Source organism: Vigna unguiculata, chromosome 10, assembly GCF_037176805.1.
Source record: "Vigna unguiculata cultivar grain cowpea cultivar isolate G323 ecotype 2 chromosome 10, ASM3717680v1, whole genome shotgun sequence".
NCBI lineage: Eukaryota > Viridiplantae > Streptophyta > Magnoliopsida > Fabales > Fabaceae > Vigna > Vigna unguiculata.
The window spans coordinates 11866287-11883025 of NC_140801.1; the positions used below are offsets into that span (position 1 = coordinate 11866287).

General features: G+C 35.4%; 1 protein-coding gene across 4 annotated transcripts; it reads left to right on the forward strand.

The window, feature by feature from the left end:
• Nucleotides 1-3865: 3865 nt before the first annotated feature.
• On the forward strand, nt 3866-10240 carry LOC114165869 (serine carboxypeptidase-like 11). Of its 4 annotated transcripts, XM_028050481.2 has the most exons (14): nt 3867-4103; nt 4194-4342; nt 4474-4550; nt 4782-4901; nt 5202-5304; nt 7106-7143; nt 7308-7406; nt 8108-8194; nt 8290-8442; nt 8528-8599; nt 8742-8857; nt 8942-9055; nt 9894-9939; nt 10082-10240. In XM_028050481.2, the coding sequence occupies exons 1-14, from the start codon at nt 3955-3957 to the stop codon at nt 10163-10165; spliced, it is 1407 nt and encodes a 468-aa protein (XP_027906282.1). In that variant the 5' UTR covers nt 3867-3954; the 3' UTR covers nt 10166-10240. The 4 variants fall into 4 exon arrangements, with proteins under 4 accessions (XP_085524308.1, XP_027906282.1, XP_085524309.1 ...); XM_085668182.1 differs by lacking the exon at nt 8108-8194 and having other exon boundaries at nt 3866-4103; XM_085668183.1 differs by lacking the exon at nt 3867-4103 and having other exon boundaries at nt 4203-4342; nt 4397-4550.
• Nucleotides 10241-16739: the final 6499 nt, after the last annotated feature.

Genomic DNA, 16739 nt, shown 5'->3' on the forward strand with positions numbered 1-16739 from the left:
GAAGCAATTTGGTTGGAATCAAGGTTGACATGATCTGCAGGTTGCATGGTTGACAAACAAGTGTGTGATCCGTCAATCTTTCTAATTTCCCAATTCAAACTTCGCTTGCTATAAGCAGCCCGTAAACGCCACGGGCAGCCTTTTTTGTAGTCAACACATCGACATATAAATTTTTCAGATTTGCTCTCAACAACAGCAAATCTATAACCATTGTCAATATGATATTGCTTGATACATGACACTGTGGACTCTTTTGTGTCAAAAGACATGCCAACACATAGTGAATTTTCAGTCACTGGATTTGAAGCTTGACGTGAGGTCTGACTTGATGACCCACTATGATCTGTTGTATGGACTGTATATTGGTCGGTAACCAACTCATCTTCACTAAAATCAGACAAAATATCTGGATATTGATTCAACTGATCTGCCATTTGTGTATAAATTTGAATAAGGTAGGAACAAAACAAAGTGAACGAGTCTCTCCTGAATGATACTGAAATGAGTATAAATTTTAAGTAACATGCTTCCTATAAATATTAACTTCTTAAGAGACCCGCTTCCTACCCACCAGCACATTTACTTCCTACCACGAGCACATTTACTATGGCTGCTTCCTACCCACAAACACATTTACTATGCCTGAAGTCGCTTTTAATGACGACGTCTTTCTCTTAAATGTAAGGGACTTCACTAATTAAACCCCCAACTTCATTAAACACATGTCAACGCGGACCACCACGGACCAACCACTTCATTAAATAACCACCCTTGCATGTCGTCTGCGTGGTTGACGACTTTAATGCGCTGGAGGCATTAAATGGAAACCGGTAGGCCACCTAGCGACTTTAATGCGTTGTCGTCCGCGTGGCTGACGAATTTAATGCGATGTCGTCCTCGTGGCTGACGACTTTAATGTGATGTCGTTCGCGTGGGTGACGACTTTCGCTTGAGTGGGCCTGACACCATCACGCGCGCGCAATTATTGCGAGAGGACTGTGTGTTGACTGTGCGCTCCTCCACCACCACGGAATCAGTGCAATTAATGGAGTGGTAGAGATTCTCCTACTCCCTAAGCCATGCACAGCTACAAATTTGCATGCATTCGTCCAAAATGGTGGCAGCCTTCACAGTTTTCATTGAATGCTCTCACAACGACACAAGCCACGACCAGCCTTTAAATTCATGGACAGTGCATTGTGGAAAATCACGAGAAGAGGTCTCGAGTATTGGTTCAAATACTCTCAAGTTGCACATATTCATCAATTTGTGCATTCAGTCTGGATTAGCACTTTCAGGTTCTGCACATTGGGAGAGTTTTCAACACTTCAGGACACATTTCTAAGCTTTTATTTTCAAGGTTCTACTATCTTTTAATATTTTTGTTGTCAATTAATTTTCAGATTATTATCTAATTTTTATTTTCAATTTCTAAACACATTTAGCATGGCACAAAATGGACGTCTACCCCGGGATATGTCACTACTTCGGCTTCAACACGAACATATCACTCACGACTTATGGGAAGGACGGGAACGAGTTCTTAGACCGAGAAGAGCTGGAGTTTGGATACTAAACAATCAAGACATACTTGATCCCCGTGTCATAAATTTAATGCATCAAGCTGGATTCGGACATGCCGTGTACATCCCAGACATGGATGTCAACCACTTCCTCATCAGTTCTTTATTAGAAAGATGGAGATCAGAAACTCATACATTTCACTTACCCCATGGAGAAACCACAGTGACACTAGAAGATGTAGCCGTCCTGCTTGGCCTACCGATAGACGGAGATGTGGTAACTGGTCCCACTACGGTTCAGGACATATTCGCCACCTTCCATGAACACCTAGGTGTCATCCCACCACCGACTGTGATAAGAGGGAACTCAATTAGAGTTTCTTGGTTAAACTCTACTTTCCAACAGCTTCCACCGAATGCAAACAATGAGGTTATTGCTCAATATGCGAGAGCGTACATTCTCACATTGATTGGAAGCATTTTAAGGCCAGACACGTCTGCAGCTAGGGTACATGTCATGTATCTACTTAGGCTAGCTGACTTAAATGTAGTCAGGAATTATAGTTGGGGGTCTGCAGTTAGGGCTTGCCTATATCGTTGCCTAGCTCATGGCATTCACCTACGCCAAGAAAATATTGGTGGATGCATGATCTTGTTACAATGTTGGGCTTGGGAGAGGATTACTACTATAGCCCCACAACTTCAACCTTTAAGTGATCAAGAGGTGGCTGATGGGGATGGTTTCCCTGTCTGTAGAAGGTAAAAAGCTAACTTTTAAATTATTATTTTTTTGTCATTTAACTAACTTGAAATTTCTACTCTTTTTAGGTGGATGAATGTAACGCATCGGATAAATCCAGCTTCAATTTCAGTTACTGAATTTCGGTTGAGATTTGATCAACTACGTACAAGACAGGTAATACTTAAGGTAAATCAAACCGCTTTTTTTAACATTTCAAACTAATGTCTACAATTTTGTTTCAGTTCTTGTGGAGGCCTTACATTCGACAAGAAGTTAGTCGATTGATTGTGGTTGACATACCTTCGGTATCCAGAGCAACAGTCCCAATAATTTGCTTCGCCACAGTAGAAATCCATCAGGCATATAGGGTGATGCGTCAGTTTGGTTTAAGACAAAACATTCCGCCTGAGCCGGTTAACCTGGATCAAGTTCACAGGGATGACTTGAGGGGGAGAAACGACAGAGATTGGGTAGGACATCATCACCACTGGATTACAATTTGGAATGATCGAGAAAATCGGATCGTTCAAGGTACACCTTTCAGCGGAAACGGCCATTTGCGTGATGAAACACCGTATATGCAGTGGTACATAAACCACACTATCCGCTATATATCTCCATCGACAGAATCTTCCGACGATGAGGTTATTTATACTACAATGTTGTACATCTATTTACCATACAAACTTATTCATAACAATAACCATGTTATTTATTTTACAGTACGATATGTCACAACAACCTTCCCAGCCTGCTTCACAACCCTACACTGGCCATGTTGGGTCTTCTCCAGATTTCATACATCATCCCCAACCCTTTTTCGGACAGTCGCCTATGGGTCAGGGTTAAATGTTTGGACAGTCACATCCTCAATTTGGCAACCCATCAAACACCTCATTCCAACACGTCCCTTCTCCATATGGTTTCTTCCCGCATCAGTCAAGTTATGGTGCTGGTCCATCACATATGTTTGGCACCACAGCCATGACACCACCATCTGCCTATTATCCAGGATCTTCATCATCAATGCCATTTTATCCTCCGCCAATGCCTTCCCAATCACCACAAATTCCGCAAACTGTCCAAAGTCATCAAGATGAAGATGATGATGATGATGAACCACAACAACAATAACCTCAAACACGTCCCAACAGACCGAGAAGAAGACCAACATGTGGAACTGGAGGACATAGATGACTGTTTATTATCTTCTAGTAACTAAATTATTGTATTTTAATTTTTAATCAATTTAAAAATATATTAATGTTTATTTTTATTTTTATTTTTATTTATTAAATTTATTGTCAAAAAAAAAAAAAAACTCAAAATGAAGTCGTCATCTCGAAAGACGACTTCACAGCGCGCCAAACATAAACCGTTACCCTACCTGACGACTTTGTTTTTTTAAAAAAAAAAAAAAAATCGTTATCATGGAGGACGACTTCACCCTCAAAGTCGTCCTCCCCTAACGACATAACCCAGTTTCACAAAAAAAAATTTCAGGGACCCCTTTTTACAAATAAAAGTAAAAAGGGACCCTAATTTACAAAAAAGCCTCATTTCTCTCTTTTGGAATTTCGGGAATCCCTTATTTTAGTGATTTGAGATTTATAGGATACCTTGTACGAAAAGAATTTATATATTCAAACATTTTCCAGCTTCCTAAACTTATCACCTACAGTTTCCAAGATGAAGACGATTTCTATTATCTGTTTCAATTTTGGCATTATTTTTCCGATTGTTCTTGCAGTTTTCGCACGCGTATCATCGCAGCTTGGTTCGAAGGTAGAAGAGCTTCCTGGTTTTGAAGGGCCTCTTCCATTTGAACTGGAAACAGGGTACGCAACATCGCTTACCCTTTTCTGATTTGAACCCTGTTTTCAACGATTCAATGAATTTTGGGTTTGATAGACATAAAGCAAAAACAGGTATGTAGGATTGGGAGAAAGAGATGATGATATGCAAGTGTTTTACTACTTTATCAAGTCAGAGAATGATCCTACAAAAGATCCTCTTATGCTTTGGCTAACTGGAGGTCCTGGTTGTTCTTCCTTTTCTGGTCTTGCTTTTCAAATAGGTAATTCTGAGATCAAAATTTTCTGAGTTGATTTCTTTGATTGTTTCCATTTAGATAGTTGAAAATGATGTGATAGTGAATGCATTCAAATATGAACTTCACCAAAAAGATTGAACCAATTGGATTTGTAGGTCCATTGGGATTCAAGACAGAGAAGTACGATGGAAGCGTGCCAAATTTGATCTTGAGGCCACACTCATGGACGAAGGTATAGATTTCGTAATGCATCCTCATTTGACTTTCATTTCATCTCATAGTTAATTTCATTTTCATACAACTAAAATTTATTAAGATTCAATTTTTTTTTTAATAAGATAATAATAGAAAACTAAACTGAAAAATAATAAAATTTTAAGTGAGTAATAAGAACTCAGTTACATTTTTAACTTGAAATTTAATTAAACCTAAAATAATTCTTTGTTGTGTTTTGTTTTGACAGGTGTGTAGCATTATTTTTGTGGATTTGCCTTTAGGAACAGGCTTCTCGTATGCCAAAAATCTTACTGCTAATAGAAGGGACTGGAAGTTAGTTCACCATACTCATCAATTTCTTAGGAAGGTACATTCACTCTCATCATGTTTTGTGAGTTTCTCTACTTTCATCGTTTGATATTCGTTTGATAGTCGTGAAAGTTCACGTTATTAGAGATAAAATAATTTTATAATATATAATTAACTACAAATCTTATTTTACAAGATCATCTTGTAAATTTGAGTTGCAATTTACTTTTGTCATATCCTGTGATTTGCGTAGTTTCATCGCTAAATTTCCTTTCTTAAGCATTTTGAAAACAAGCTACCATGATAATGATCATTGTTTTATTAAACTGCAATCCTGGTATGGTAATAATCTTTGTAGTGGCTGATTGATCACCCTGAATTTATTTCAAATGAGTTTTACATGGGAGCTGATTCCTATTCTGGCATACCTGGCCCTGCCATTGTTCAAGAAATTTCAAAGGGTATGAAATTTCAAATCTTTTAGTCTAACTATAAGTTCATTCAGTCACTCCATTAATGCTTATTGTCTTCACAATGATATGGACAAGGTGCTAAAAAGGTTTCTTCATACTGTAATAGTAATAATGATTTGGATTGTCTCTTCATTTCACAGGGAGAAGTGAGTAAAACAAAAAAGAAATTTATACCCAAAACAACTATTTAATTAACTCTTATATTCCTTTATAATTACTCCATGATTTTACATAAAAAATATTTTTAATATTATTTTCATTTGTGTTGGTGGGATTGATATTAATGATAATAATTTAAGAAACAATAATATTTTTGTTGTTATTTTCAATAAAAATAAAATACAAATAGATAAAAATAGCTTATGAGTTGAATTGAAAGAATTTCTTGAAAAAAGATGATAAAATCACAATTTATTCATGACAAATGGAGGAAGTGAATATTAATCGAACAAAAATTACGAATATATAGATCAAATTGAATATAAAACATTGACTTTGACATGTGATATGCTACTCGATTGACACGTGAACATTTAAAAAAATTTAAAAAAATTTAAAAAATCACGAAGTGATACGTGACCGTCGCTGTTCATGACCATTAATGATTTAAATGATGTTAGCAAAAATAGAACCTAATTGAACAAAATTGACGAAAATTAAAACCTATTTAAGTACAAAAACAAAATTATGACTAATTTGACAGAACTTGACGAAAATTGGGAAAAAAATGTATTTTAACCTAAAATAAAATAGATGAAATTTGAAAGAGATGAAAGAAACATCACTTTCTTTAGTGAAAATAAGTGCAAAAGGAAAATTAAGATAAGATTAGGTGCATATAACTCATGATAATGGAAAGAAATATCTTCAAACTTCTATTTCAATTCATGAGTTACATTATTACTAATGAGAGAATACATGCTTATATAAATAAATTAGTTATGGAATGAAAACTGCATAGTGATTATTTAGTTGGTGCACATAGCTTTCCAAGCAAAGCCCTTGTCATGAAATAGAAATAATCTATGCGTTATTTGGTTGGTATACGTACCTTTCCAAACCAAGTTCTTGTTTTTAAAAATTATCCTTACACCAAACAAGTCTAAAAGACTAACAAGTGTCTTAAAACTCTATTTCAAAGATAGAAAATATATTTTCTACATTTTTATTGACAAAAATATTTAAGAAAATATTAAGAGAATACATTTTTATTTTCCCTTCTAATTTCTTATAGTTTTAATGTTGACTTCTACGTTCTTCTTTATTTCTTCTTTCTCTTGCTCTTGTAATAACTTGATCCTCTTATAATATGGATCCCTTATAACATACACTCGAATAACATTAAGGATTTGATATCATAGTCTTTGATGACATCTTGAAAATAATCTTTAAATTTGACTTAATATCACAAAATCATTTTTATAAAATAAAATTTATATTTCACAGATTTTGGCGTAGATAATCTCTATTCTCTGACTAATACTTTCTTTGTTTCAACGGTAAGATTTTGATTCTTTTCTTTCACTAAACTTAATGGAGTCATTAACATATTAAACTTTGAACTTATAGTTTTCAATTTTATTTGAAAATCTGATTTCTTTCACATCCCCTAAAATATATTAACTTTAGAAAAACTGTTACATTTATTTCATAAGTTAAGGAGAGTTTTTTACAAGATTGTAGTGCAAACTAAATCCCACTTTACATTTAACTAACATATAAAAAGCTTATCATGCATGCACATATATAATAAATCTTACAATTATTGTTCGATTTCTTTGATTAACAGGAAATGAAATTGGTCTTCAACCACCAATAAATCTCCAGGTTTGCTATCAGTTTCTCTGTTTATGCTTTTACTACACACAAAATAAAATTCCAGAGACTGAGTTTTTGATAACTTAGTTCAATTTTCAAAACCCCAAATCATTCAAACAATAGCTTTTCAGTTACCACTCTGAGAATCTAAATTGATCTTAAGATATTTTCAGGGATATCTGCTAGGGAACCCAGTAACAACAAGGAAAGAAAAAAATGACCAAATCCCATTTTCTCATGGAATGGGACTTATTTCTGATGAACTCTATGAGGTAAGAGAAGTGTTCTTCTCTTTAATAATGCTTCTTGCATTGTACTTTTGAGTAAAGTTTGTCCCAATGGCTGAAGTGTTGACTTTTCTTTTTTATCTCGACACGTATCAGCGGTCAGGGTTAAGAATGTTTTTAATTCCTGATTTTGAAACGAAAATAAAATTAATTTATATTCGAAATTTTGATATATTTTAGTTCTCAGATTTTAGGATATGATATTTTCATCCAATTATCTTAAAATATTTTTACATGTTAAATGCATTTTCCCATAAAATATTAAAACAGAGATATATCGAAGTAAACAATTCAAATACTAAAAAAAATATATTTAAACCTTGTTAGTATTATGTGAGGGGAGTAGAGCCCAAAATATCTCCTATCCTCCCTTCCAACATATCAAAGTGAAGTCTAATCAACCAAAAATTAAGAGAATGATATTAATTACTCATAAATGATAGGAATAATTTATTATTATGAAAAATATAAATTATATATGCTATTTTCAGAGATATCGTGGTAGATCTTTATATTATTTAAAAAATCTATATAATGACCAATACATAACTGATAAAAACAAGTTGCTTATTCATAAATTATACGTTGTTTGTTTAAAAGTGTATGCTGATTATTCAAAAATAGTATGCTACTTATTAAAAAATAACTTGTTGAAATGACATGGATTCTTACTCATGTATGGACAGTCACTGAAGATAAATTGCAAAGGAGAATATACATATGTAGATTCTACAAATGAGTTGTGTTTAAGAGATCTCAACTACTATGATGAGGCAAGTAACGACCATCCTAGTTCTGTGTTCTGTGTTCTGTTTTATTTTATTTTTGTTTATTGATCATAATAATAAATATGATTTCTTATGTTCAGTTGCTTTCAGGAATCAACACATTCAACATTTTGGATCGCTATTGCAAAGCTGATTCTGCTAAGAAACATGAAGGTCCATGGATAAGATCTCTGACTCAAAACTTTGAGTCTTCTCTTAATTCTCATCTCACAGAGTTAGACACAAGATGCCAAGTAATTCTTGCCTACCTTAAATGCACTCTCAAACTTTTTGTCCACCATTCTTTCAATTTCATTTCGCCATTTTACGTTGTTTCAGATATATGGTTTTTTCCTTGCCACTCAATGGGCCAATGATGAGAGTGTTCGCAAATCGCTGCACATTCGACAGGTTTCACAATAATATATTATATATATATATATATATATATATATATATATATATATATATATATTTTGGGGTGTGTGTTAAATCAAATAAATTGATGATAGTGACTTAAATAAACTTTTAATCTTTTGTATGTTGATTGCAGGGAACAAAGGGCAAATGGGAACGTTGTTTTACCGGTGATTATGAGTATGAGATCTGTAGTAGCTTCCCGTTTCATGTAAATCTGAGTGCGAAAGGATATCGTTCTTTAATATATAGGTGAAGAGTTTTATATGTTCTGTTTTGAAAACTTATGTTTGCATATGTTTTTGTGTTTAAGGATGTTTGGTGTTTTGTTGGCAGTGGGGATCATGATGCAGTTGTTCCTTTCATGTCGACTCAAGCATGGATCAGAGCTCTCAACTACTCTATTTTACAAGATTGGAGGCCATGGCTTCTAAAAGGCCAAGTTGCAGGGTGAGAATCAATCATTAAATATTAAATAAAATTTTGGTCAAATTTAGTAAATTTAGTTCTTTTAATTAACTTTTCTATTTATATAATATTTTAACCGTATTTTATAATAATATCTAAATCGTTTATGATACATTTTGACTCTAACTTTAATGTTAACTTAAAAAAATATAGTAAAATTTGATTAAATTAATTAAATTCACTTATTTATAGAAAGATTAAATTTAATAAAAATTTTTGAATATGAATTAGTTTCGATTTTCACCCGAACTTAAGAAATCAAAAAAGATACGTGAGTTTTTATTTATTTATATATTTTCATTTTATTGACTTTTATTCAACACAAGAGTTTCAATTTAAAATTTAATAATTTTTTTTAAGTGTGAATTTCTTGACAGTGTGATACATTCACTTCCTTTTTTAGTGAAATCATCTTTTAATCATGAATAAATTATTAATGGTTGTCTAAAAATCTTTTCACATAGACTTTCTAATGTAAAAAATATTTCACCTAGTTTCACCTATTTTATACTCTATTTGTTTAAGTCAGGTATGAAAATAAACCACCATCAATTTGATACAACTTATTATTATTATTATTTTGTTTTGGCAAATGATGTTAAAGAGATTTATCATTGATATATCATAATTTTTTTTATCAACAAAAGAAATATATAGAATAGGAAACAGTATGATATATCATAATATAAAATACCAAGAGTGAAGATGAGTTTAGTGAAATTAATATTGTCTGCACTTAAAAAGCATCTTTGCATTTTTTTTTTATGATAAAAAGTATTTACTATTATACTAATTTGTGAATAATTTGCATTCCACGCAGATACACAAGAACGTACTCTAATCAAATGACATTTGCAACTGTGAAGGTAAAATATCAGCATTCAATTTAGATATTTTAACTGTTCTTTGCTTGTATATTACAACATTCTATGAAATTTAAATAAAATGAATGGAATTATTATTATTTTATCTATTATTAATTATTAATGATATCATAATTGGTTATAGGGTTCAGGACACACAGCTCCTGAGTACAAACCTGAAGAAGGTTACGCCATGTTCAGCAGGTGGATAGCTAGTAAGCCTTTGTAACTGAAACACAATATATGTCTCCAAATGTAATATAATTATCATCAATAAAATATGTTACAATAATTTTTGAATTAATATGTTACCGATGGTTTGCAAATTAATTTATATCTTTTGCTAAAGTTCTTGTGTTGTCTCTTTATTTTATCTTTCTTTTTAACTTTCTAACTCAGCCTAGGGATGACAATGCGAGCTGGCTCCGCCCGTTTAGGCCCGGCCCGCATGGGGCCCGCATGTTGCAGGCCGGACAAGCCCGCCCCGCACACATTTCACGGGCTGGAACACACGACCCGCCCCGCAGATAGTTTTGCCCGCGGGCCTGCGAGTTAGCCCGCATACTTTGGATAGAAATGCCCTGCAGAGGTGGTGGTGATGCAAGGAAGCAGATAACAACATCAAAAAAACAAATAAAAACCAGTACAACACCGAAACAACAAGCAATAAATCATTCAGCTAAAAATTCAGAAAATAGGAAATCAATTCAAGATACAATTTCGAAGCAATTGAATAAACAAGTTGCTACCATAACTCTCAATTTCGCAAAACCCCGTCAGCCACAAATTGGAAGCCCCAATTGGGAAGAAAAACCCTGCTCTAGCAAAACCCCCCTCAATTTACAGTCAATCGTGATGGATTTAGTGAAAGAGATGCGTTCTGGCCTTCAATCGTGATGGGTGTCCATGAGTCATCGTCAACGCGTTCGAGTTCGAGAGACGGGAAAGGCTGCAATGTTGTCCGTACGGAGGCAGCAACGTCACGCCAGTGCGATGGAGGCAGCAGGGAGAGAAGAGAAACAAATGGGTCTGTCCTGCGACGATGGAGGCAGCAACGAGAGAAGAGAAACAATCGGTGGAGGTGGTGACGCGAGCTGTGTCGCTCTAGTGCGGTGGACCAACAACGTGCAGGTCGGTAGTGGATCAACACTGGATTGGTGGCTACAAATTGGAAGAGCAGTGGTGGTGGTCGTGAGTCGTGAGTCGTTTGGTGTGTGAAGATAGCAGAGAAAGAGAGAAGATAACTGGGTTTTTTAGGTTAGGGTTACACTAAAATAGCTTATGTGGGCCAACGGGCCAGCCCGCGCGGGTCGTAGGCCAGCCCGCGTGGGTCACGAGTCACTACAGGCCGGGTCAATGCGGGCCTACGGGTTAATCATCTTGGCCCGACCCGCGTTTTTTTTGCGGGCCTGCGGGCTGGCCCGACGGGCCAGACCCATATTGCCATCCCTAACTTAACCTTTATGCCTCAGTTGTAGAGCAAACAAGGCATATAAACACACGGTGGCAATTATGAAATTTTTGCATCCTTTTATATATGTCTCGGTTATTATAATATCTGAGGCAGAAACCCACATTCTGTCTCGGTTCACACAGACTTGAGGCCTAATGCTTGTCAGAATTTTCAACTCTCCTACTATTTTTAAATTTTCAATTGAACAAAAAAGGTTTTTCCTCGGTTGTCCAAGACCCAAGGCATAAACTTCTTATCTGCTTCGGTTTGATTTGCACCCGAGGCATAAAGGTTAGGTTAAATAAACCAAAATCATAAACAATCTTCGTCTTCTTCTCTGTGTCGTGAGGTTCTTCTTCCTCATTTTCTTTGAACACAAACCCCTATCAAAAATCATACCCAACACAGACCCAATCCACTCTAAAGTTTCAAACTTTCTTTCACCCCAACATCTCAGATCCAACATGCAATCTCAAAGGTAAGATCTTTCAATGGATTCCTTCAATCTTGGAGAAGAAACCCTTCATCATTGCTCTCCTCGTCGGGGCACCTGTGCTGGACAGAGCTTCTCTCCTCGTCGGGACGTCGCCTTCTGGTTCACTTCGCACGAAGCAATCTGCACTAGCTCCCACAACAGTCGCGTCAATGCTCGCCCTCATCGCTCCAGCTAGGGATGGCAACGGGGCGGGGCGGGGACGAGTTTTACTATCCCATACCCATCCCCGCAAAAAAAATTCATCCCCATCCCCATACCCAAACCCAACGGGTATTAAACTTTTGTCTCATCTCCATCCCTACCGGGTAATGAGTATAATCTCGTACTCATACCCGTACCCGTGTTCTAACTACTTCAATATTATTTTTTATAAAAGAAAAAAAAATTACAGTAAAGAAAACATATATCAAATATTCAGTATTAGTAGGATGATTGTTTCTTCCGTATCAAATACTTTGAAATCAATTATAATTGTTTACATTTTACATTAGATTACCAAATAAAATTTCATGAGAACCAAACTATTTATTAAATTTGCAAACTACAAACATTAATAAAACTTAGTTGATAAAATTAAAAAAACATTTAAAAAAATATAAAAGGAAAACAAATATTCAAATTAAAATATATTTTAAATGTTTGTTTACTTCAATTTTTTAAATTCTAATGAATCTCTTTTTTATACACTAATAAAAGTTATAATACATCACTTGATCAAAATGACACAAAGAACAAATAATAAACATAATAATAAAATTTTGACATAGATTTTGTATCTTTTGAACTCCAATATATATTGGATAGTGACAAGAAAATATTCATAGCAATTACATTAAATTTTTATATTGTAGTAAATAAAAGTTATTTATACAATTAAAGTGAAAAAATTATAGTATGATTAAAAATGAGTTAGAAAATAAAAAATAATTAGATAGAATATATTGAAATATTATTCTACATGATGAAATAAACAATAAATAAAAATATAAAAAATTAACAAATGTGTGTCTTAGAAATAATTTGAGAGACTATTGAAAGAAATCACATAAAGGAAATCAAGTGTATAATTAAGGGTATGATAAGATGGAAAATACCTTAGAGATCTAAGAAAACTTTTCAAATATCACATATATATTCAATGGTTGAAAAATAACGAAAATTATTTTAACGCAACAAAAGAGTTCTTCAAATTAAACAAAAATTAATAATAATAAGTAAATAATTTTTTTTATATTACCTTAAATTGAGAGTATAAACATTCTCATGTGAAAGGAAAATATATAATAAATAAAAATATTAAGAAATAATAAAAATATTCAAATGTGATGGATAATTTTTTTTTAATTAACATACATCATTTTAATATAATTACATAAATGTTATGATGAGATGAAAAATATATTGGAGATGCGGATTAGTTTCATGACAAACCAAATAATTAGAAAAAATAAAAAATAGAAAGTATATATATATATATATATATATATATATATATATATATATATATATATATATGGTTACTTAATTAATTGTGAATATTTTAATAATTTAAATGAGAACAGAGATTTGGCGGGGATATGTACATCCACATACCCATCCCCATACCCAATTGAAAAAGTCGGGGATTCCCCATACCCATACCCAGTCAATGCGGGGATTCCTTGTCAAAACGGGGACGGGTTCGGGCAATACCCACAGGGGCGAGTTTATTTGCCATCTCTAGCTCCAGCTCCATCAGAGTTGTCGGCAACGTCGTCAGTCGCTACTAGAAGCATCGCCGCTCCCCTCTCGTCGCTCCAGCTCCGTCATCCTTCTTCTAGCGTGAGCCACACTAGATCTGGAAGCTATGCCACCGAGCCCCACTGTCACGCTCCTAACCGTGATTGAAGTCACCACTACTCTACCTATTCGAACTCTAACTCGTTGGCGACACTATTGTTTGCAATTTTTCTTTCCTCTGTTTTGATTGGTACCATTTGGGTATCTGTTCTTATCTATGTTGTGTTTGTATAGAACGTGATGTGTATGCATGGTGATGGAGGAATCGACCGGTGTTGAAAGGGTTAAGTGAATTTGTTTGAGTGCGTGAAGGAAGTAGATGAACCTGTTTGACTGTTTTGTGCATGTTCGAGATTAAAGTGATAATAGAAGGAATCTATGTTGCATAGGAATAATGGAGTGGAGTATGGAGAATGGCGAGGATCTATCACAGCCTTTGGCCTTGTAGTGTTTATATTTTTTCTGTTTTATGCAGGTTGAATGAATGAAGGAAGGTGCGGGTTGGAGTTGATGGTGTGATTGAGAAATGATGTGAGAATGATGGTGAATATGGTGTTTGTGTGTATTTTCTATATGCAAGTTGAAGTGTAAAGGAGAAATGGGTTTGAGGATTTTGTGTTGGTTATCCGCGATTGGTGTTGGAGATTGAATGGTTAAGAATGATGTGAAAATGGAGACGATGGTGGTCGGAGTTGAGTTGTGTTGGTTGTAACATCCTAGCCAAATATTACTTATTTAAATTAAATTAATAATAAATAAATAAAAATATAATATTTATTCCACACATTTCCCAAAATGAGGGAAAATAAAATTTTATTATAAGCGCCAAAATGTTGAAAGCATAAAAATTTAATCCAAATACTCACATCTCCAAATCCAAATTAAAAATCCAGATTACAGAAAAAAATTATAAAATTGTAGTAATAAAAATATCCCTGAGCTGCCCCACTCTGACGCTAAGCCTCACCAGCATCTCTTGTAATATCATCTACTCTCATGTAACGGATTACATAATCATTGCCAAAGACAAACACAAATAGGGTGAGCTTAACAGAATAAAAGTGCAATACACAAAATAATAAATAATAATTCAGTATTCCAAACACTTCTAATGAGCTCAAGTCTCACACCCTAGCCTTCGTCACTTCCTCTATACGTCTCTTGATTCTACACCCTTTGATGATTACATTGATCGATCTTTGCTGCCACGAGTGTCTACTCGCCCCTCCGACTACAGGACAACACATAATAGTCCACACGCGGGAATAAATTTGCCACGACCACGATTCGCGACACCATGTGGAGTTCCCCAATACGAACCACAGTTCGTATTTGTCCCAAGACTACCAAACTCGTCGGCTAATACCGAGGAGGGCAATCTTCTGGAACCCATCCACCCGAGCCACGATCTCGCACACTCCACTGGACTTCCAAAACCACCAAGCTACAATCTCGAGTGGCCACGTGTTACCCCAATACAAGTTGCACTCGTAATTGGGTCCCTAACAAAGCATCGTCTCAAGACCTCTGTAACATCCCGTCAGGACATTACGGATTTAAGTAATTAAAATAGATAAAATAATAAAGACATCGCATTTAAATAATAATACCTCATTTCCTAAAAGCGCGAGAAATTTAAACTTTTATAAATTCCAATGATAAAGCCAAACTCCATAATTACAAAAGTGGAATAATCCAAAAACATCTCATAAGAGTTTACAACTGATTTCCAAAAACATAAAATATATAAAAAGCTCCCCATGCAATCCCCACTCCGTGGATAAGTCTCACCAGCACCACCTGCATCAACATCATCTGCTCACATGTACCACGCACACGATCATCGCTAAACACAAGCAGATATGGTGAGCTTAACAGATAAAACATATAAAAATTGTATACACATAGACAACATATCAACATAAACAACACAAACATCCAAAATGAATTCCATCCTTTTAATTCATACCACCTGGCCACAACCAGGTTATTCGTGCTCTACATCTTCCAGTGATTACTTGAAGATGACTTGCTGTCATACCTATCGGCCACAACCAATAGAGCACGTGCGAAAAACCATGTTACAGATCATACACCGTAATGCCAGGTCGAGTTCCTAGATACGAACATAGTTCGCAACGTCCCAAGACTACCAAACTCGTCAGTCAACTACTGAGAAGGGTAATCTATCTGGACCCATCCGTACTGGCCACAACCAACACACTCACACCGGCAACACTCGCCAATCCGAGCCATAACTAAAGAGATCCTATTTCGAGCCACAACTTAAGGAATACCACGTGCTTTAACCCCTATCCCGAGCCACAACTCAAGGGATACATTCCGAGCCACAACTCAAGGAACACCAGCAATCCCACCTTTGAAGCATCACTAAAAGCCTTATAGATCATGCCTACAAAATCATCAACCCAAGGTTGCAGCAACAAAATCACCTGGGGAGGGACACGTGCCGCCAAGCGCTATCAGCGTCTAGACCGCCTGGCGGGTGACGCGTACCGCTAGGCGCCAAGCGCCTCTGAACCATCAATTACTGCAACCCCCGCTTGGCGGAACAACCCACATCGCCAAACGCATGCACCCTAGAAGACCACTGATCCTGCAGGTATCGCCTAGCGGGACATCCTTCACCGCCAAGCACTTCGCGTCATACAGAGCCCCCTGGAACAGAGCTATCGCCTGGCGGATTTAACTCTGCCGCCAGGCGCCATACCAGTTCCTGCGCTGTACTGGTTTAAAATTAATCAGAACTGCTTTTATCCTTCATCCCCTACTTCCAACTCTCGCTAAGTTATTACCACTTAGGTGCATCACTCCTCAGTGACTAACTCCCTTCAGTTACAACCTACAACTATTTGATATCATTCCATTCCCTTTTTGGATTTACCAATCCAACTTTCCAATAACTGATTGCTTAGGTTCAACTTTTCCAAGATCCAATACATCACTGCAGTTTCATACCTTTCATTGCTCTGCCGTTTACCTAATTAATAACTTAGTTTCCATCAATTTTCATGTGTCTAAACAATTGCACCTAACCACATTTTTATACAATTC

Coding starts and splice junctions, on each gene's coding strand:
- LOC114165869 (XM_028050481.2), top strand. CDS start 3,955: ATGAAGACGATTTCTATTATCTGTTTCAATTTTGGCATTATTTTTCCG. Junction 7,144..7,307: donor AACCACCAATAAATCTCCAG/GTTTGCTATCAG, acceptor AGATATTTTCAG/GGATATCTGCTAGGGAACCC. Junction 7,407..8,107: donor TTTCTGATGAACTCTATGAG/GTAAGAGAAGTG, acceptor ATGTATGGACAG/TCACTGAAGATAAATTGCAA.